Source organism: Prunus dulcis, chromosome 3 (genome assembly GCF_902201215.1).
Source record: "Prunus dulcis chromosome 3, ALMONDv2, whole genome shotgun sequence".
Classification (NCBI taxonomy): Eukaryota; Viridiplantae; Streptophyta; class Magnoliopsida; order Rosales; family Rosaceae; genus Prunus; species Prunus dulcis.
The window spans coordinates 15,779,450-15,803,101 of record NC_047652.1 but is presented as its reverse complement, the minus strand read 5'-3'; the positions used below and the strand labels follow the sequence as shown (position 1 = coordinate 15,803,101).

The window sequence follows — 23,652 nt, the reverse complement described above, 5'->3', positions numbered from 1 at the left end:
ACATGGAAAAGTGAAAAGAAAAAGAAAGAAGTGAGTTTAACGTTCCGTACGGTGCTACCTTTCAATTCTTGGTTCACTTTTTGCATGCCCTAGTTGACCTCATATGGTGCTCTTGATCTTGTCACTAGTCATTGATTTGGATATTTGCCTTTACACTTTTGTATGTGTTTGTTAAGATGTGCACAAAAAAGATTGAACGGGTCTTATTTGATGACTTGTGTGCCAAACTGTAATAGACGTAATATTTACTCAAGGAAAGATAATGGGAATTTGTTAGCGTAATTAAGATTCCATAAAAAGTTGGAAAAAAAAAATACAATCTTATTTTTATGCATGAGACGTATGAACTGAAGAAAAAAAGAAAAAGAAAATTGCTTGCGGGTGAGAATCCGAGAAACCAACTTTGCCATTTTAAAACAAACTTTTCCATCTTACCTACTATCATTTTGTCTTCTCACTTCTCATCCCTAACTACCAATGGACTTTCATGAGGTTGATCTTGAGCCACCAAGCACGAATACCTTTGTTAAAGAGAATATTTTTGATGTTGAAAGTCTCAAATTCAGGATCTTCCACTGCACAGATTTTCTAAGCAAACTTTTCCATCTCACCCACTATCATTTTGTCTTTTCACCAAAATGAACCCAACTACCACATGCTATTTTTAAACAAAAAATTTAAAGTTCAAGTTATAATTTTGTTCCCAAGTAGTGGGAAAGTTCTTTTCCATCTTCAAAGAAGGAAACAAAACCTTAACCATTCAGTTTCATCATTGTAAAAGATAAAGAAATTTCGTATGATGTCATATAAGCTCTTTCTATCTAAATTTTAGCTTTGTTTTAAATAATCTCATTATATGTGTTCACGGAATAAAATTATCACACCCCAAAATCAGACCAAATTCACTAAAAGAACAATTAAGTCAAACTCATTAACTTACTCAATTCGAACTACCAGGAACTAAACATAAACACTTCCATTAGACATGGTGTTTCCAATAGTACAAGTTTACAACATAAACTTCATAACTTTTGCTTAGAAGGATACAAGAGGGTAACAAAATATTTATTTTCCAAAATATTATTTAAGACATGATTCTTTTACTAGATACTTTAATAGGATAACATCAGCTATCAACATAAAATAATATAAGATCAGTCTCATAATTAATTTTTCTTATAATTGAAATATTTCGTCGTATCAAAATTATAGGTAAGCCCTTTCGTCTTATTTAATTTATAACACAAATAATTGACCTCCTATATTTCTCTGTGTGGACCACACACTAAATTAATTCTTGCTATAAAAACCCTACCGTATCACCATCTATGTTATTGAGTAGTCATTGTCCGTAGGCTGCACCACCCAGTATTTCTTTGACAAAAAAGGCTGAATCTCCAGCTGTTGTATGTATACACACCTAACTACTCCGATCCATTTTTTTTACTCCCCCGTAAAGTCAGAATAGAGAATTGAAGTAGGGCCTTGTTATAAGTAGAAAGAAGAATGGTGTGATCAGTTGTTCACGCCCCGATAAATCTTAATAATGAAATTATTATCTGTGAATTTATTTTCACCATTTATACATAGATGGTTCACAGTACATCAACGGACAAAATCAACTTACATACACATAGTGTATAGTTTTTTTGTTTTGTTTTTTTAATGAGCACATAACCTTCTTGACCACCGCACCAAGTTTTTTTTTTTTTCCAAGGAAAATCATTGTTGGTATGGCCGTGTGGAGTCGTAGCATATAATATATGGTCACTTGGAATTTGGCACTCCACGTGTGGACAGGACGAAGTCCATACCCGCTTTTCACATTGAATTACAGGCTTCTATAATTTATACAACAATTCCAAGAGATTATTTTATAGCGATGTTCATGGCAAAGCATGCAACGCAAACCTCCTGCTTTGGCTTGGAACAAAACCAAAGGGAACGGAGTGTCAATAAATATATTGTGGTCAAAAGGCTGTGGAAAGCATGCTCTTCTTACAGCATATTGTGTGTGAAACGGCCCACTGATTTAGACCAAGTAGCTGCTGGTGGGGGGACATATAAATTATAATCCAATAAAAAACCATACAATTGCAACCTTCCATATAATATATAATTTCAGTTTTTTTTTGGGTCAAAATATATAATTTCAGTTTAAGTTATTATCTTTTGTGAACTTATTTTAAAAAAGAAAGAAAGATAGAAATCTCCTGTTCACACAGCATAACAAGAAAGAGTCTTTTTCTGTTCTTGGCTTTGTCAGTATAAATATGACTCAAGTCGCTCTCTCACCTCTAGGATAGAGAAAGTCCTCCAAAACGTGGCACACAGTCAGAGACCACAGACCGCGTAGTGTTAATTTAATTTTATTCTTTTTCTGCTTCTATGGGTTAGCTGCGGAAAATCTTTTATTTAAGCTTAAACCGACATGCCAACCCAACATATCCATTCTCTCTCTCTCTCTCTCTCTCCCCCAACATTTTCAACTCTGTTTCCAACTCATTTCAGACAGACGCAAGTTCAATCTGCATGCTGGGTTTTCCTGTGAGCTCAAAGAAGCAAGCTATGCACTGTTGACAGCAAAGCTCATATATCTCTACCAAGTAATTTTCTTCAACTAACTAGAAAGCATGCAGCTCTATCTGTTCAATTTCTTCTTCTTGTTGCTGTTGCTCTGCTTCTCTGTGTCCATATCTACTGTATCTAGTTTGAGCTCTGATGGGTTGGCTTTGTTGTCACTCTCCAAGCATTGGACCTCTGTCCCTGCTTCCATATCCTCAAGCTGGAGTGCTTCTGATGCCACTCCATGCCAATGGGTTGGAATAGAATGTGACAATGCCCACAATGTGGTTACCTTGAACCTCACTGGTTATGGAATTTCTGGTCAATTGGGACCTGAAGTTGGCAGCTTTAGGCACTTGCAGACTCTTGATTTGAGTGTCAACAATTTTTCTGGTAAAATCCCAAAAGAATTGGCCAATTGTAGTCTTCTTGAAAACTTGGACTTGTATAAAAATGGCTTTTCTGGTGCAATACCTGAATCCTTGTTTGCAATTCCTGCCTTAGCTTATGTACATCTGTATACTAACAATTTGAATGGTTCCATCCCTGGAAATGTTGGGAATCTGAGTGAGCTTGTGCATCTGTATTTGTATGAGAATCAGTTTTCAGGAGTGATTCCTTCATCCGTTGGAAACTGTAGTAAATTGCAGGAGTTGTTTTTGGGTCAGAACCAGTTGACAGGAGAGCTTCCTATGAGTCTGAACAACCTTGAGAACCTGGTATATCTAGATGTAGCTATAAATAGTCTTGAGGGTAGCATTCCTTTGGGTTTAGGCACTTGCAAGAATTTAATTTACTTGGATTTGTCATACAATAAGTTTAGTGGAGGTATTCCACCAGGACTTGGAAATTGTAGTAATTTAACACAATTTTCTGCTGTGGGTAGTAATTTAGAGGGGACTATTCCATCTTCCTTTGGCCAACTCAAGTACCTTTCAACCCTGTACCTTCCTCTAAATCATTTGTCTGGTAAAATACCTCCTGAACTTGGCAAGTGTGAATCCTTGAAGATACTACGCTTGTATAAGAACCAACTAGTGGGAGAAATTCCTAGTGAATTGGGAATGCTGACTCAATTAGAGGACCTTGAATTATTTGAGAACCGGTTAACTGGTGAAATTCCAGTTAGCATATGGAAGATTCAAAGTCTTCAGCATATCCTTGTGTACAATAATAGCCTCACTGGGGAGCTGCCTGAAGTGATGACTGAGCTGAAGCAACTAAAAAATATATCATTGTACAACAACCTATTTTTTGGAGTTATACCTCAAAGTTTGGGGATTAACAGCAGTTTGTGGCAGTTAGATTTTACCAATAACAAGTTCACTGGTAAAATCCCTCCAAATCTTTGCCATGGAAAGCAGTTAAGGGTGTTAAATCTGGGTTTCAATCGATTTCAAGGCACCATACCTTCTGATGTTGGAAATTGCTCTACTCTTTCGAGGTTGAAATTGGAACAGAACAACCTCATTGGGGTTCTTCCACAGTTTGCAAAAAATTCAAGCCTTTCATATGTGGACATCAGCAACAATGAGATTGGTGGAGAAATTCCATCAAGCTTGGGAAACTGTAGCAATCTCACAGCCATCAATTTGTCCATGAACAATTTAACAGGAGTTATACCCCAGGAACTAGGGAGTCTTGCAGAACTTGGTTCTTTGATTCTTTTCAAAAACAATTTGGTTGGTCCTCTGCCTCCTCACCTATCAAATTGTACCAAAATGTATAAGTTTGATGTGGGATCAAATTTGTTGAATGGCTCCATTCCATCGAGTTTGAGAAGTTGGACAGGTTTATCAAAGCTGATTTTAAGTGACAACAGTTTTACTGGCGGTGTTCCACCTTTCTTGTCAGAGTTCGAAAAGCTTTCAGAGCTACAACTTGGTGGAAATTTTTTGGGAGGTGCCATTCCCTCATCAATTGGAGCATTGGTTAGTATGTTTTATGCATTGAATCTTAGCAATAATGCATTGACAGGTCCGATTCCTTCAGAGCTGGGGAAGTTGGCAAGACTACAACGACTAGATCTATCTCATAACAATTTGACAGGGACTTTAAAAGCTCTTGATTATATCAATTCATTCATTGAGGTTGATGTTTCAGACAATAACTTCACAGGTGCAGTACCAGAGACATTGATGAACCTTTTGAACTCATCTCCATTATCATTTTTGGGCAATCCCTACCTATGTGTCAATTACCTTCCATCATGTGGCTCAACTTGTGCAAGAAGAAACAACAGTTTTAAGCCATGCAACAGTCAATCAAGCAAGCATAGAGGCCTTAGTAAAGTGGCAATTGCATTTATATCCCTAGGTTCTTCATTATTTGTTGTTTTTGTGCTTCATGTACTGGTTTATATGTTTCTCTTGCGCAAAAAGACAAAGCAGGAACTTGAGATCTCTGCTCAAGAGGGGCCATCTGGCTTGCTCAACAAAGTATTGGAGGCTACAGCGAACCTTAATGGTCAGTATATCATTGGGAAAGGAGCCCATGGAACTGTCTATAAGGCCTCTTTGGCTCCAGACAAAGATTATGCTGTCAAGAAGCTTCTATTTGCGGGGCATGAAGGAACGCGTTTGAGCATGGTTAGAGAAATTCAAACCCTCGGGACTATTAGGCATCGGAATCTGGTTAAATTGGAAGACTTCTGGTTAAGAAAGGACCATGGTTTAATCTTGTATAGGTACATGCAAAATGGGAGCCTTAATGATGTTTTGCATGAAATTAAACCCCCACCAACTCTTGAGTGGAGTGTCCGCTATAGGATAGCACTTGGAACTGCATACGGGTTGGAGTATCTCCATTATGATTGTGACCCCCCTATAGTTCATCGAGATGTCAAACCAATGAACATCCTCTTAGACGCTGATATGGAGCCGCATATTGCTGATTTTGGTATTGCTAAACTTCTGGATCAGTCTTCTGCATCAACGACGTCCATTGCAGTTGTGGGAACAACTGGATATATTGCACCAGGTAAGTCTTCTAGTTTCATTTTGATCAACAATGTTTCTATATTCAGGTGTACAATGAACTAAAGTATCTGGCATATTTTGTGACAGAAAATGCATTTAGACCAGCGAAGAGCGTGGAATCTGATGTGTACAGTTATGGGGTTGTTCTATTTGAGCTGATAACTAGAAAGAAGGCATTGGATCCATCATTTGTGGAGCAAACTGACATTGTAGGATGGGTTAGGTCAGTGTGGAGCAACACAGAAGAAATTGATCAAATTGTTGATTCAAGCCTTAAGGTGGAATTTCTGGATTCAAGTATTATGGACCAAGTTGTCGATGTGCTTATGGTGGCATTCAGATGTACTGATAAAGATCCTAGAAAGAGGCCGATGATGAGAGATGTTGTGAAGCAATTATTAGATGCAAATCCCCAAGTGAGAAGCATAAAAGGCTAGCTCTTGAATCTTCCGAATGAGTTGTTCTAACTGGTATGCTTTTTCTACTGTACACTAGGTTTAGTCCTACTTGATAGTGTTGCATCCGTATGTAATTATGAGGGAAATGACTTCAAAACATCCTATCTATCTCTCACACACACAGTTGCTGGAACATTGAAGTCAGTTGCCCAGCTTGGGAGCTGAGATAGGAAATTCCCATTCTGTAGCCTGTTGCTTGTTGCTTCTATACGTAACATCTGTACGTCATTCATGAATGACCATTATATGATAGTTCATGTCTCTTATGCACATTCCACTTTGCTGATGCATTTTATTTCTGGCGCATCTATATTTACACAACTAATGTATTGGTATACCGCATACTGGCCTGTTACTGACCCCCGATAAGATCCTCTGCCTGTGCAGTTTTTGCTACACTAGTTAGCTCGCTTGCCAGCAGTATAGCTTTCTTAGTTTATCATAATAACCATATTAGTGATTTGAGTCAAAAAGATAACTTCTTGAGGTCTATGAGGTTTGGGCGATCACTTGTTAAATGTTAAAATGTTTAGAGACATTAAGACATGAATGATGAGGATCTTTTCAAGCTTTCCTGAAGTGCAGACATTTTTAAATTGGGTAGGATCCTACTGATTACTGGTTTGTATTGTCTACTAAATGTTTGATCAACCTAAATTGTTCACACACATTTACAAGTTTAAGCCTCTGAAGATCATCTCAACTGTTACCATATCTATAATGCTGTTCGATGATAAGCCCTTCTCAAAATGTTTCGAGCTTGCTGAGGACCATTTGCTTGTCGAGAATTTATGAGATACACGCACACAGTATCATATTTAGTCAAAGAAACGGATCTTACATCTTCATTTTCAACTTCCAAATAACAAAAAACTTCAAAGAGAACAGAGGTGTGGAGGAAAACATTATGAGATTGATTGTGAATTGTGATGGTGATGTTGTTGAGTTGTGGTGCAAGCCAATTATCCTATCCCTCTTCCATCTTACATCAAGATTCTTTCAAAAATGGTCGATCTAAAAATGATGGAAGTCCAAAACCTCGTTGGTTATATGTAACCATGGCATGTTTCACAAGATGGGCTCCGGGATGTTTCAAAGCCAAAACTTATGTGAAATTGCAAGTGCTTGCATGCTTTCTTCATAATATGTTCTCGCAAACAACCGAGACCCAAATGATAATTTTATTGTCCGATTTAAGGACCAAAATTAAAAAGTGATTTTTGGGCTTTGGTCCTCCATTGTACCCCCAAAAAAAAGAAAGAAAAAAAAAATCTCAATAACCCTTCCGCATTTTATTTGGGCAAAAGCTCAAAAGCACAAAAGCAAAGCTAAAAGAGTTATGAATGTAAGATTTCTCACTCACACAAAAAGCCAATCCCTTATGTTAAATTTTGTTCACTCTTCCAAAATAAAACGGGGTTTAGACTCTATTTAACTACTAAAAGTATCATTGAGACACCATAATACACTCTTATCATACACAACAACAAACCCATACATCGTTTCCTGCTTATGAGTTCATCTTCCTTTCTGAATTTTGTTTTTTTTGTTTTTGTTGAATTTTGGATTGTTTGCCTCATAAATTTTGCATGTCGATGTTGGGATGAAATTTCAGCTTTAATTTACCACTTTTCATTCCAAATAATTCCGTTGAGTGTGACCAATTGGTGCTCTGCGGATGGTTGGTGATTTGCAGTGAATTATCTGATTCGTAAGGAAAATTCCTGCAAATCGTGGATCAATTTTTGTGTAGTTGATGCTAAGAAGCATATACTGGAAACGGAAATATGACTTCCAACAATAACATTGGTAATTTTACTTATTTGATAGTTTTTGCATAGTTACTTCACAGAGGTGAACCTGCGATCAGAATTAGTATAAGCCTGCATGACACATGTCACTCATAACTCATGTTGATCTGTACATTGATGAGATTAGAATTATGGGTGTATTTCTGGGTAATTTGGGCTTGTTCATATGATATGTACCAGATAATTAATGAAGAATGATTATACACTAGGTGCTTTTCATCATATAATTGCATTGCTTAAGGATTTGTATTTATGGGGTGCTATGAAACTAGGAAAGATTTTTCCTTTGGGTGTCTAAAGACCATAATTTATAAGCATGTGTTCATATCTTGGCATGAAAAATTGTGCAAATGATCATTATCTACAAATTGGGTAGTACATGGAACATATAATTGATTCTGTAACAAATTTGCATGATTAGTGCTTTCGTTTGCATATCAGATACACATTGTATTTACTAAATAACGACAAAATAAATTGTTGGAGTTAGTTCTAAGGTTTTTGGAAATATGACTTTTCGCTTTCGTTTGATTAGGGTTGAATATGGTGCGTAGGGCACTTATTAAAATTACATTTGTTTTACAATTCAATATATCTTTTTTCGTCACTTAGAATAAATTAGTAATTCAATAAATAGTATGGTAATAGACCGTACTCAATTAATTTTAGGGTTCGTTTAGCATTATTCTTTTGTTTTTCACTTGAAGTCTAATTCTCAACTACCAAAGGTACAAAATATATAATAAAAAAATTAGTCACATGCGACATTTTATTTTTAAACAAAAAATTCAAAATTAAAGTTAACTTTGTTCGCAACTGGTGCTAAAGTTCCTTTCCATCTTCAAAGAAGAAACAAAACCTTATGAAACATGTTTTGTTTCGTCATTTTATAGATAAGGAAATCTTTTGTGATGTCTCTTTTTATCTAAATCGAGCTTTATTTTAGGTAATCCTGTAAGGGGAGCATTTTTGCTCACCACATTAATCAAAAGAGTATGCTGACCACCACCTTTAAGTGTTATCATGTAGTAGCTGACAGTCCACTCAGCATATTGTGGGAGTTTAATTTCACGTACAACACCTTTAAGGCTCCCATTTTATATGTACCTATACAAGATTAAATCGTGGTCCTTTCTTAACAATAAGTCTTCCAATTTAACCAGATTTTGATGCTTAATTGTCCCCACTGTTTGAGTTCCTCTAACCATGCTCGAACGCCCTTCTTATTGCGCTGCAAATACAAGCATTTTGATAGTATAATCTTTGTCTTGAGCCAAAGAGGCTTCATAGATAGTTCCATGGGCTTCTTTCCGAATGATATATTGATCATTAAGATTTTTTGTAGCCTTTATTATTTCATTCAGTAAGGAAGACAGCTCGTCTTGAGTAAAGACCTCGAGTTCCTGAAGACCCCAAGGGTGTAAATGCGATTTCCCCTTTACTAGGCTTGTAAAAACGATCCAAGTCCGATGGGCGAACCCAAGCCCCGCCCAATTATTTTGGCTATGGGCTAGCTTGGCCCGATGTTATCCAACCAGTTGTGTAGTGGGTAGGGCATGGGCCTTAAGTTTTAAGCCCATGGGCAGCCCGGCCAAACCCGACAATTAAGCTTATAGATAATATATATATATATATATAGTCCTGATCTATTGGACTATAGGGGTTCAAGAGATTTGTGGTCACTCACCGTTGGGTGTAAATTCAACAGTTCACTCACTCTTGCACTCCTTTAAAAAAACTTTCTTGAACTATTAGATTAATATCTAACGGCGGGTGACCACAATCTCTTGGACTCCTGTGGTCCAAGAGATCGAGACTATATATATATATATATATAATTAATGTTAATTACCCATTCATTGAACTAAAAGATTTAAAAGAAATTAATGACTCATCCAATATGAATATTAATAATCAATTAGTATTATTATAAACGAAAACTAGTATTAATTATGATTACATTTAATTCATTGTGATTGCATTAAATTTTTTTTTTTTTATAAGTGACTCATTTAATAGGGCCATATAGGATGGGCCCATTGGCCTGCCCAAAAGTTCGAAACTTTTAAGCCCCATTTGGTTCATAGAACGGATTTGAGGGGAAATCACTTCCCATGTCATTTCCCAAGGTATGGGAAATGGAGATTCATTTCTCATGTTTAGTAATTCTGGGAAAGTAATCAAGAAATACCACTTTATTTCCTTTCACATGTTTGGTTTATGTAGGAATGTAAAACAAATTTTGTTTAAATTTTCACTTATACCCATATAAAATCAAATAAATAAAAAAATGCGTCTAATGCTATATTGTAATTCTAAATCGTTAATAAGGACAATATGGTCATGAAAAATGTGTATTTAATGTTAGCTACTTTTCTCAAACTTTTCCATGAGGAGGAAAACAAAACCCAAGAAGGGGGGGAGGAAAGGTTTCATTTTCCCCTTAATTTCTTATGTGCAAAGCAACAATTTCCCATGCATGGACTTAGCAAACATGAGACAAAAAAAAATACAATCTTATTTTTATGCATGAGACGTATGAAGTCAAGAAAAAAAGAAAAAGAAAATTGCTTGCTGGTGAGAATTCGAGAAACCAACTTTGCCATTTTAAAACAAACTTTTCCATCTTACCTACTATCATTTTGTCTTCTCACTTCTCAGCCCTAACTACCAATGGACTTTCATGAGGTTTATATTGAGCCACCAAGCACGAATACCTTTGTTAAAGAGAATATTTTTGATGTAGAAAGTCTCAAATTCAGGATCTTCCACTGCACAGATTTTCTAAGCAAACTTTTCCATCTCACCCACTATCATTTTGTCTTTTCACCAAAATGAACCCAACTACCACATGCTATTTTTAAACAAAAAATTTAAAGTTCAAGTTATAATTTTGTTCCCAAGTAGTGGGAAAGTTCTTTTCCATCTTCAAAGAAGGAAACAAAACCTTAACCATTCAGTTTCATCATTGTAAAAGATAAAGAAATTTCGTATGATGTCATATAAGCTCTTTCTATCTAAATTTTAGCTTTGTTTTAAATAATCTCATTATATGTGTTCACGGAATAAAATTATCACACCCCAAAATCAGACCAAATTCACTAAAAGAACAATTAAGTCAAACTCATTAACTTACTCAATTCGAACTACCAGTAACTAAACATAAACACTTCCATTATACATGGTGTTTCCAATAGTACAAGTTTACAACATAAACTTCATAGCTTTTGCTTAGAAGGATACAAGAGGGTAACAAAATATTTATTTTCCAAAATATTACTTAAGACATGATTCTTTTACTAGATACTTTAATAGGATAACATCAGCTATCAACATACAATAATATAAGATCAGTCTCATAATTAATTTTTTTTATAATTGAAATATTCCGTAGTATCAAAATAATAGGTAAGCCCTTTCGGTCTTATTTAATTTATAACACAAATAATTGACCTCCTATATTTCTCTGTGTACCCGTATGGACCACAAGCTAAATTAATTCTAGCTATAAAAACCCCACCGTATCACCATCTATGTTATTGAGTAGTCATTGTCCGTAGGCTGCACCATCCAGTATTTCTTTGACAAAAAAGGCTGAATCTCCAGCTGCTGTATGTATACACACCTAACTACTCCGATCCATTTTTTTTACTCCCCCGTAAAGTCAGAATAGAGAATTGAAGTAGGGCCTTGTTATAAGTAGGAAGAAGAATGGTGTGATCAGTTGTTCACGCCCCGATGAATCTTAATAATGAAATTATTATATGTGAATTTATTTTCACTATTTGTACATATATGGTTCACAATACATCAACGGACAAAATTAACTTACATGCACATAGTGTATAGTTTTTTTGTTTTTTGTTTTTTGTTTTTTTAATGTTCACATAACCTTCTTGACCACCGCACTAAGTTTTTTTTTTTTTTTTCAAAGGAAAATCATTGCTGGTATGGCCGTGTGGAGTCATAGCATATAATATATGGTTACTTGGAATTTGGCACTCCCACGTGTGGACAGGACGAAGTCCATACCTGCTTTTCACATTGAATTACGGGCTTCTATAATTTATACAACAATTTCAAGAGATTATTTTATGGCGATGTTTATGGCAAAGCATGCAATGCAAACCTCCTGCTTTGCCTTGGAACAAAACCAAAGGGAAGGGAGTGACAATAAATATATTGCGGTCAAAAGGCTGTGGAAAGCATGCTCTTCTTACAGCATGTTGTGTGTGAAACGTCCCACTGATTTAGACCAAGTAGCTGCTGGTGGGGGACATATAAATTATAATCCAATAAAAAACGATACAATTGCAACCTTCCATATAATATATAATTTCAGTTTAAGTTATTATCTTTTGTGAACTTATTTTTAAAAAGAAAGAAAGAAAGAAATCTCCTGTTCACACAGCATAACAAGAAAGAGTCTTTTTCTGTTCTTGGCTTTGGCAGTATAAATATGACTCAAGTCGCTCTCTCACCTCTAGGATAGAGAAAGTCCTCCAAAACGTGGCACACAGTCAGAGACCACAGACCTCGTAGTGTTAATTTAATTTTATTCTTTTTCTGCTTCTATGGGTTAGCTGCGGAAAATCTTTTATTTAAGCTTAAACCGACATGCCAACCCAACATATCCATTCTCTCTCTCTCTCTCTCTCTCCCCCAACATTTTCAACTCTGTTTCCAACTCATTTCAGACAGACGCAAGTTCAATCTGCATGCTGGGTTTTCCTGTGAGCTCAAAGAAGCAAGCTATGCACTGTTGACAGCAAAGCTCATATATCTCTACCAAGTAATTTTCTTCAACTAACTAGAAAGCATGCAGCTCTATCTGTTCAATTTCTTCTTCTTGTTGCTGTTGCTCTGCTTCTCTGTGTCCATATCTACTGTATCTAGTTTGAGCTCTGATGGGTTGGCTTTGTTGTCACTCTCCAAGCATTGGACCTCTGTCCCTGCTTCCATATCCTCAAGCTGGAGTGCTTCTGATGCCACTCCATGCCAATGGGTTGGAATAGAATGTGACAATGCCCACAATGTGGTTACCTTGAACCTCACTGGTTATGGAATTTCTGGTCAATTGGGACCTGAAGTTGGCAGCTTTAGGCACTTGCAGACTCTTGATTTGAGTGTCAACAATTTTTCTGGTAAAATCCCAAAAGAATTGGCCAATTGTAGTCTTCTTGAAAACTTGGACTTGTATAAAAATGGCTTTTCTGGTGCAATACCTGAATCCTTGTTTGCAATTCCTGCCTTAGCTTATGTACATCTGTATACTAACAATTTGAATGGTTCCATCCCTGGAAATGTTGGGAATCTGAGTGAGCTTGTGCATCTGTATTTGTATGAGAATCAGTTTTCAGGAGTGATTCCTTCATCCGTTGGAAACTGTAGTAAATTGCAGGAGTTGTTTTTGGGTCAGAACCAGTTGACAGGAGAGCTTCCTATGAGTCTGAACAACCTTGAGAACCTGGTATATCTAGATGTAGCTATAAATAGTCTTGAGGGTAGCATTCCTTTGGGTTTAGGCACTTGCAAGAATTTAATTTACTTGGATTTGTCATACAATAAGTTTAGTGGAGGTATTCCACCAGGACTTGGAAATTGTAGTAATTTAACACAATTTTCTGCTGTGGGTAGTAATTTAGAGGGGACTATTCCATCTTCCTTTGGCCAACTCAAGTACCTTTCAACCCTGTACCTTCCTCTAAATCATTTGTCTGGTAAAATACCTCCTGAACTTGGCAAGTGTGAATCCTTGAAGATACTACGCTTGTATAAGAACCAACTAGTGGGAGAAATTCCTAGTGAATTGGGAATGCTGACTCAATTAGAGGACCTTGAATTATTTGAGAACCGGTTAACTGGTGAAATTCCAGTTAGCATATGGAAGATTCAAAGTCTTCAGCATATCCTTGTGTACAATAATAGCCTCACTGGGGAGCTGCCTGAAGTGATGACTGAGCTGAAGCAACTAAAAAATATATCATTGTACAACAACCTATTTTTTGGAGTTATACCTCAAAGTTTGGGGATTAACAGCAGTTTGTGGCAGTTAGATTTTACCAATAACAAGTTCACTGGTAAAATCCCTCCAAATCTTTGCCATGGAAAGCAGTTAAGGGTGTTAAATCTGGGTTTCAATCGATTTCAAGGCACCATACCTTCTGATGTTGGAAATTGCTCTACTCTTTCGAGGTTGAAATTGGAACAGAACAACCTCATTGGGGTTCTTCCACAGTTTGCAAAAAATTCAAGCCTTTCATATGTGGACATCAGCAACAATGAGATTGGTGGAGAAATTCCATCAAGCTTGGGAAACTGTAGCAATCTCACAGCCATCAATTTGTCCATGAACAATTTAACAGGAGTTATACCCCAGGAACTAGGGAGTCTTGCAGAACTTGGTTCTTTGATTCTTTTCAAAAACAATTTGGTTGGTCCTCTGCCTCCTCACCTATCAAATTGTACCAAAATGTATAAGTTTGATGTGGGATCAAATTTGTTGAATGGCTCCATTCCATCGAGTTTGAGAAGTTGGACAGGTTTATCAACGCTGATTTTAAGTGACAACAGTTTTACTGGCGGTGTTCCACCTTTCTTGTCGGAGTTCGAAAAGCTTTCAGAGCTACAACTTGGTGGAAATTTTTTGGGAGGTGCCATTCCCTCATCAATTGGAGCATTGGTTAGTATGTTTTATGCATTGAATCTTAGCAATAATGCATTGACAGGTCCGATTCCTTCAGAGCTGGGGAAGTTGGCAAGACTACAACGACTAGATCTATCTCATAACAATTTGACAGGGACTTTAAAAGCTCTTGATTATATCAATTCATTCATTGAGGTTGATGTTTCAGACAATAACTTCACAGGTGCAGTACCAGAGACATTGATGAACCTTTTGAACTCATCTCCATTATCATTTTTGGGCAATCCCTACCTATGTGTCAATTACCTTCCATCATGTGGCTCAACTTGTGCAAGAAGAAACAACAGTTTTAAGCCATGCAACAGTCAATCAAGCAAGCATAGAGGCCTTAGTAAAGTGGCAATTGCATTTATATCCCTAGGTTCTTCATTATTTGTTGTTTTTGTGCTTCATGTACTGGTTTATATGTTTCTCTTGCGCAAAAAGACAAAGCAGGAACTTGAGATCTCTGCTCAAGAGGGGCCATCTGGCTTACTCAACAAAGTATTGGAGGCTACAGCGAACCTTAATGGTCAGTATATCATTGGGAAAGGAGCCCATGGAACTGTCTATAAGGCCTCTTTGGCTCCAGACAAAGATTATGCTGTCAAGAAGCTTCTATTTGCGGGGCATGAAGGAACGCGTTTGAGCATGGTTAGAGAAATTCAAACCCTCGGGACTATTAGGCATCGGAATCTGGTTAAATTGGAAGACTTCTGTTTAAGAAAGGACCATGGTTTAATCTTGTATAGGTACATGCAAAATGGGAGCCTTAATGATGTTTTGCATGAAATTAAACCCCCACCAACTCTTGAGTGGAGTGTCCGCTATAGGATAGCACTTGGAACTGCATACGGGTTGGAGTATCTCCATTATGATTGTGACCCCCCTATAGTTCATCGAGATGTCAAACCAATGAACATCCTCTTAGACGCTGATATGGAGCCGCATATTGCTGATTTTGGTATTGCTAAACTTCTGGATCAGTCTTCTGCATCAACGACGTCCATTGCAGTTGTGGGAACAACTGGATATATTGCACCAGGTAAGTCTTCTAGTTTCATTTTGATCAACAATGTTTCTATATTCAGGTGTACAATGAACTAAAGTATCTGGCATATTTTGTGACAGAAAATGCATTTAGACCAGCGAAGAGCGTGGAATCTGATGTGTACAGTTATGGGGTTGTTCTATTTGAGCTGATAACTAGAAAGAAGGCATTGGATCCATCATTTGTGGAGCAAACTGACATTGTAGGATGGGTTAGGTCAGTGTGGAGCAACACAGAAGAAATTGATCAAATTGTTGATTCAAGCCTTCTGGATTCAAGTATCATGGACCAAGTTGTCGATGTGCTTATGGTGGCATTCAGATGTACTGATAAAGATCCTAGAAAGAGGCCGACGATGAGAGATGTTGTGAAGCAATTATTAGATGCAAATCCCCAAGTGAGAAGCATAAAAGGCTAGCTCTTGAATCTTCCGAATGGGTTGTTCTAACTGGTATGCTTTTTCTACTGTACACTAGGTTTAGTCCTGCTTGATAGTGTTGCATCCGTATGTAATTATGAGGGAAATGACTTCAAAACATCCTATCTATCTCTCACACACACAGTTGCTGGAACATTGAAGTCAGTTGCCCAGCTCTGGAGCTGAGATAGGAAATTCCCATTCTGTAGCCTGTTGTACGTCATTCATGAATGACCATTATATGATAGTTCATGTCTCTTATGCACATTCCACTTTGCTGATGCATTTTATTTCTGGCGCATCTATATTTACACAACTAATGTATTGGTATACCGTATACTGGCCTGTTATTGACCCCCGATAAGATCCTCTGCCTGTGCAGTTTTTGCTACACTAGTCAGCTCGCTTGCCAGCAGTATGGCTTTCTTAGTTTATCATAATAACCATATTAGTGATTTGAGTCAGAAAGATAACTTCTTGAGGTCTATGAGGTTAGGGCAATCACTTGTTAAATGTTAAAATGTTTAGAGACATTAAGGCATGAATGATGAGGATCTTTTCAAGCTTTCCTGAAGTGCAGACATTTTTAAATTGGGTAGGATCCTACTGATTACTGGTTTGTATTGTCTACTAAATGTTTGATCAACCTAAATTGTTCACACACATTTACAAGTTTAAGCCTGTAAAGATCATCTCAACTGTTACCATATCTATAATGCTGTTTGATGATAAGCCCTTCTCAAAATGTTTCGAGCTTGCTGAGGACCATTTGCTTGTCGAGAATTTATGAGATACACGCACACAGTATCATTTTTAGTCAAAGAAACGGATCTTACATCTTCATTTTCAACTTCCAAATAACAAAAAAATTCAAAGAGAACAGAGGTGTGGAGGAAAACATTATGAGATTGATTGTGATGGTTGTGGGAACCTAATTAAATCAAAACCCTAGGTCAAATAATTCCTTCCATTTGGGGATTATTTGACCTAATTGGGAATTATTCAATTTAATTGAGGATTACCCAATTAAATAGAATATTACCTAATTGGGTCGAGAATTGATTTGATTCCTACCCCAATTCCGAATTAAATGAGGAGTTACCTAATTAAATTAGGAATTGAATTGATACCTACCACAATTAGGGATTTGATTTACCCTAATAAATCAAATCCCTAATTAATCAAATCAATTCCAAATCGGGGAGGAATAATTCCTTTCCATCTATGGTATTATTCCTCTGAAACCCTAGCCTCCGAGACCATTATAAAAGGATGGCCACACACAAAGGTTAAGGTACGCCTAAATTCCTACTAAAGCTCTGCAGAAATTATTTCTCAAAAACCCTAGCCACCTCCTCTCTTTCTCTCTCTCACACAAGGCTCCGGCCACCACACACGGCTCCGGCCACCCGGTTTTCCTTGAATTACCCTACCTAACTTAGGCATCGGAGGGCCTTTGGCCAACACCCCCCGGGTGTGGTCCTTTTACTCCGATCTGTTTTGCAGGGAGAAAGAGAGGCGGAGAAGACGAAGGAATCTTGGGCGAATAATATTTGCTCTAGTGGGGAAATTTGCTCCCACAAATTGGTGCTTTCACACATTTTTTCAAACAACCATGGTTGATACAAGACGTACGAAGAGTAACGCCACCACGATGAGCCCATCTCATGGTTTCGTGGTGGAAACCTCAATGCAACCGCACGGAATCGTGGCGGCCAACGCCTTGCAGTCGACCTCTAGTGCTTTGCAGCCGCCTTCAGCTGCCGGAATTACAGAACAGCCGCCACATGACCCTGGGACCTCCACAGCCTTGCAGTTGCCAGCGCCGATTACCGGAGCTGCTCTGCCTTGCTGTCCTACCGTCGGAGCACAGCAGCAGCCACACCACTCAACTACCGGATTTGCTGCGCAGCCCTATGGCTACTCCGACGTCGTCCCAGTCTTGGAGCATATACATTCTCTCCCTCCTCTGCTATCACACTTGACATATGCACCTGTGTACGCGTCTAATGAAGCTCTAGCCCATATGCCGTTGGGCCCGATGCACAACACTCTACTTGACCCGCACAGTCAGGTGGACCTCAACTCACGGGTCGATCAACTCACACAGAAGGTCGATGATCAGAACAACCTGATCGGCCAGCTACTCAGGCAGATCAACTTGAATCAAGGCCCAAACCTTTGACCCAGTGACGAGGAGAGAAGGGCACACCAGCACGCCGGCGAGCAGTTCGAGAGGTCCCAGGCTGGTCAGACAGGAGCAAACCGGCAGAGGAGAGATCGAGATCGAGCAGATGAGATGCAGACAGCCGCGAGCCGTACTCTGAGCCGTTCGGGGCTCGGACCAAGGACCAATGTGCTCGAGAGGCTAGGCCCACAGTCTAATGTCCACGCCCGCTTGGGCCCACAAGGAGCTCGAGTTCGTGAGCAGTCGCGTGACGAGCGCAACGACCGACACCCACCAACCCGCTCGAGGGCCAACACGCGGCGGCAAGCTGTAGAAGAATCCTCACAAGCTCAATCTCCTAATATGCCCCACGGGCAGGGCACCCAAGGGGATCGACCCTTGGGAACCGAGGAAGGAGTTAGCCCGTCACGCTCGAGACACCAAAGACGTCGACCTGAGCGCCCCTCCTTGCGGGCAGAAGATGATGATCGACGCCCACCAACCTGCTCGAGGACCAACACGAGGCGACAAGATGTAGAGGAATCCTCACAAGCTCAATCTCCTAACCTGCCCCACTGGCAGAACACCCAAGGGGATCGACCTTTGGGAACCGAAGAAGAAGTTAGCCAGTCACGCTCGAGACGCCGAAGACGTCGGCCCGAGACTCCAGTCCTGCGAGCAGAGGACGTCGAGAAGCTAGTGAATGACCGACTCCAAGCTCTCCAACTTAAAGGAAGCATGGAAGAAGCCCTGCACAAGGAAATTGATCGAGTTGACTGCTCGCCCTTTACCGACAAAGTGGAACGAGCTCCTCCACCGAAGCGGTTCACAACACCATCCATCACTCCATTCAAGGGAGACTCTGATCCTGAGAGCCATTTGAGGCACTTCAGGAGCACCATGATCCTGTATAAGGCAGACGATGCCCTGATGTGCAAGGTGTTCGCGATGACCCTGCGAGGAGCAGCTCAAGACTGGTTCCACACTCTACCGTCAGCATCGATAGGAAACTTCAAGGAGTTGGCACTCATCTTCACAAGGGAGTATACCTCCTACAAGACGGTCAGAAAGCATGCAGACCATCTATTCAACCTGCGCAAGAAGCCAGATGAGTCTTTACGAGACTACCTAAGACGGTTTAAGGCTGAAAAGGCTAACATCAAAGGATGCAATGACCAAGTTGCATCCTCAGCTTTCAAGAAGGGCTTGCCAACCGAGCACGAGTTATACCGGGAGCTGGCCATAACACCAAGTCAAACCTTGGCAGAAGTGTTCACGACGGCAGAACGCAACGCACTTTGGGACGATGATCGAATCGCCGCAAAGAAAGCCAGCAAGCAAGTTGATCACCCGACGAAGCAAGCAAGCCAAAAGAGCAACCAGTTCGAGCGAAGAGCCCGAGATAACCGCAGATCGCGGCCCCGAAAGGGAAGCTCAGAAGTAGGGACCTTCACTGAGTTCGCTATCCCAATTCATCAGATCCTGGCTCAAGTGAAGGACAAGCCGTGGGTGAGGAGACCGCCACCCATGAAGGGAAACCCCTCCAAGAGGGACACCAGTAAATACTGCGCATTCCACGGGAAGCACGGACATTACACCAACAACTGCAACGCTTGGAAAAGGCATCTTGAGGAGCTGGTCAGAGAAGGTCATTGCACAGAATTCGTTGCAAAGAAGGCCATCCAGCAGATCGAGGATCGTGATGCGGCTGCCAAGGAGCCTCCCCAGAAGGTCATTCGAATCAACACCATTCTAGCTGACTCCCGGGAGCCTGGGCTGACCACCAAGGAGCGCAAGAGGAAGATCTCGCAGGCGACTTATGTCTCCCAAGTCACAACAGGAGTACCAGTCATTGTGGATACACCCATCATTGGTTTCCAGAAGAAGGACTTGATCGGGCTTGACCTACCGCATCATGACGCGCTAGTCATATGCATTCAGATTGAACAAGCTGTGATCGAGCGAATTCATGTGGATGAGGGCAGCGCAGCTAACATCCTGCAACTATCTGTCATCCAACAGATGGGATTGGACCCAAGATTAGCAAACTTGCCAGGTCGCTTACTGGCTTCAATGGGGCCACATCAATCACAGTTGGAACGATCGACCTTGACGTCCACTCACCCCCAGTGCTCTACTCGCAAACCTTCATGGTCATCAACGAGATCTCTCCTACAATGGAATCTTGGGCCGACGGTGGATCAGCAAGATCGAGGCCATCACATCTGCTCTACACCAGAAGATTCGCTACCCTATCCCTGGAGGCGGAATCGGGCAGATCAATAGTGACCAAGCCATGGCAAGAAGATGCACAGCTCAAGGGCTCAAGAAGAGCAAGCAGTTGCAGTTCACACCAGTAATGCAAGCTGCTAATGAGGCACGAAGCGCTCCCAACAGACAAGCAAGCTCGAGCGAGAAGGGAGCTGTTACCCCACAATAGCAATTAATGAGCCAGGATCAAGGGGAGGGAATCCGCCCGGAAGACTCCCCTGAAAAGGGTTGGAAGCCTAAGGATGATGTCGAGTTAGTACCCCCTGATCTTGGCCAGCCAGACAAAAAAGCGCAGATCGGCTCGTGCCAGAATCCAAACAAGAAGGATCGAGATGAGGGAATCCGCCCGGAAGGCTCCCTTGAAAAAGGTTGGAAGCCTGAGGAAGACCTTGAAGAAGGTTGGAAGCCTGAGGAAGACGTTGAGTTAGTACTGTTGAAGGAAAATGGTGATCTTCCTAATATAATTTCACCACCACTAATTAAATAATAGGGTTTTATTATTTTAGGTTCGACTCATTCGAGACGCAAGTCTCTTAATTACAATCCCTTGCTTCAAGGGAAAACCCTTTGATTCCATCATAAAGAAACAGAACGTGTGTGTTTGATTTTGCAGCTGCTCCCAAGTCCAACCTCAGGATGCCTACGTATCCTTTGCGGGAATCGGGAATCAAGCCACTCGTAGTTCAAAGATTCATGATGAATAAATGACTCATCACAAAACGAAGAATTTGAATGGGTTTGATTGAGGAGTTTGAGTGAATTTATCTGAATAAACCAGGGATTCGATATGGAAATATGTTTGGGATGGTTGCATCTAGATTGAATCTCTAGATTGCCTACATACCCTTTTAAAGGGATCAAACCAACGTAGTTCGAAAAATTTAGAAATTAATGGGTAAGTGTGGCCCAATAATTTAGAGTTGGTGTCTTTGAGACGATTTGAAGATTTTCATAGGTAGATGACCTATGGGAAATAATTAGAAATTAATGGGTATGTATGGCCCAATAATTTAGAATTTGTATTTGAGATATTTGAATTTAATCTCATTGGAATTTTCATGGGTAGATGACCCATGAGAACATTGGATGGTTTTGTACCATTTTTTCTTTTTGTCAATGTCCCAGAAAATTAGTGAGCAATTTTGATTAACCCTCTAATTTTCTAAAGTTGACATTTGGGTCATTGAGATCAATGCCAGAAAATTTGGGTTCAAGTTGGGTGGGAATTTTCTTGTTAACCAATCAGTGGGTTTTGTAAATTTGGTCATTATATGCTGGAATTTGTTGGCTGCAATTGCTTTAATCTCTAGAAACAATGGTCTTATCAAATTGTGCAGGTTAGATATTGAATTTGTCCGAGAAGCTCACAGCTGGTAGCATAGCACACAAACTGTGGATTGAACAAACCGAAAACTACCCAACTTGTCTCGCCACAAAACCTTACCCCAAATCCGTGGTGTCGGCATATTTTAAAAAGTTGAAACTCTGTAACTAATGTGATTATTGATCCCATCAATCCATAGCTACGATTAGTATATGAGCTCCAATGAAAACCCTCTCATTTATGAACTGATTCTTAAAGCTTTGGTCCTTTGGAAATTTAATGGGTAATTATTTGGGTTACCCATTAATTATATGGGCTTCTGAGAGTCAATGGATAATTATTCTCTGACAGCCCATGAGCATGGAGCCCCAAAAAAAAACTTTGGTCCAGCAGGCGATTAGCTATCCAACTCTTTGCAGAGTTTGTTTCCAAGTAAAATCAGACCTTGCAATCCCATCTTTATCTGGAACACTTGTGATCAGTCCGAATTAAGAGCAAACACTGTTACTGTTCAGTCTTTAAAAAGGTACACGAAGTCACAATCTGTACACAGCCTTCGCAAACAAAAAGAGAAAGCCAGAAGAAAAACTGCCACAATACATCAAGAGGTTTCAGATTTTTTTTGTCTTTTTCCTCTTTTTTTCTCTGCAAACCCATCGTCCTTGTTCCCTTTGTTTTGCTTTTCTTCCAACTTCAACAAAGTGGCGTCAGCCACTCTCTTCTCTTTTTTTTCTTCTTTGAATTTCTTCTTCCTTTTGAAACAAAGTGGCTGACGCCGCTTTCCTTTTTTTCACTCTTCTTCCGTTTGTTTTCTTTTCAGTGGAAGCCTTCTCCCTTTTCTTTTGTTACTGCCATACATAACACCAAGCCAATTCCTCTCCTCTTTTTTTGGTTTTAGCTTTTTTTTTCCTTTGCTTTTGGTTTGCTGCGCAACCAGAAGTTGCCAACAGGAACATGGCTATCCTTTTTTATCTTTTTCTTTTAAAGACCTCCATCCTTCCTTCTTCCTTCCTTGGTTTTGATTTTTCGCAAACAATCCCCAAATGAAGAATTCAAAGGATAGGCTGCACAAACGTGGCCTCCCTTTTCAAGCTTTGTTCCTCTCTTTTTTGTGCACACAGCTGATTTTTATTTGCTGTGAGATTAAATCCCTCCATGATTATGTTTGTGGGTTTTGTACCCAAATTGGATTTGTGCTCTTGAGAACCCACTGAATGAGTTTTATGCCCAAAAATGGATATACCATTCAGGGTATTTGATTGAGGGTTACACACCCATGATGGATTTTGTATCCAATATTTTGTATCCATTTCAAAGGATTTTCTTTTGCTCGGCAGAGCTTTGTTAAACAGAAATCCTCTCATGGATTTGTTGTTCATGATTTAAGGGTTGCCACCCATTATGGATTTATCATCCAAGAGTTTTATTTGAGGGTTGCCACCCAATATGGATTCATCATCCAAGAGAATGATTTTAGGGTTGCCACCCAACAAGAATTAATTGACAGGATCTATATACCTGTGAAAATGTCTCCTCTTGTATTTGTGCTCCTGCAATTTTCCTTCTGCAACAATTTTCTTCTTCTGTCGTCTTCTCCTTCTTTTCTGTCCTCTTTCTCTTCTTTTTTTTTTATTTCTCTTTAATGCAGAATATTTATATTAAAAATTGAATAACCAACTCCCCAAAAAATAGGAGCCACTCAACCCACTTAAACATTTTCATTGGTTTAGACCCCCACCTTTTTCCAAACTTCCCCCCACCTTTTTCCAAACTTCCCCCCACGTTCCAATTTTGTGATTTTTTTTATTCCAACAAGTACCCCTCGATCCTAACCAGCCAGACAAGAAAGCGAGGATCGGCTCGCGCCTAAGCCCAGACGAGAAGGTGGAGGTGACCATCTTCCTCCAAAACAACAAAGACATGT

General features: G+C 39.5%; 2 protein-coding genes across 3 annotated transcripts; both read left to right on the top strand.

Annotated features, from left to right (window-relative positions):
- Positions 1-2,465: 2,465 nt before the first annotated feature.
- On the top strand, positions 2,466-16,233 carry LOC117621106 (receptor-like protein kinase). Of its 2 annotated transcripts, XM_034351402.1 has the most exons (3): positions 2,466-5,544; positions 5,631-5,872; positions 15,859-16,233. In XM_034351402.1, exons 1-3 carry the CDS (start codon positions 2,634-2,636, stop codon positions 15,964-15,966), a joined length of 3,261 nt encoding a protein of 1,086 aa, XP_034207293.1. In that variant the 5' UTR covers positions 2,466-2,633; the 3' UTR covers positions 15,967-16,233. The 2 variants fall into 2 exon arrangements, with proteins under 2 accessions (XP_034207293.1, XP_034207294.1); XM_034351403.1 differs by lacking the exons at positions 2,466-5,544; positions 5,631-5,872 and adding an exon at positions 12,464-15,542 and having other exon boundaries at positions 15,629-16,233.
- Positions 16,234-18,265: 2,032 nt separating this feature from the next.
- On the top strand, positions 18,266-20,419 carry LOC117621854. The gene has a single exon (XM_034352399.1). The coding sequence runs from the start codon at positions 18,266-18,268 to the stop codon at positions 20,417-20,419; it is 2,154 nt and encodes a 717-aa protein (XP_034208290.1).
- Positions 20,420-23,652: the final 3,233 nt, after the last annotated feature.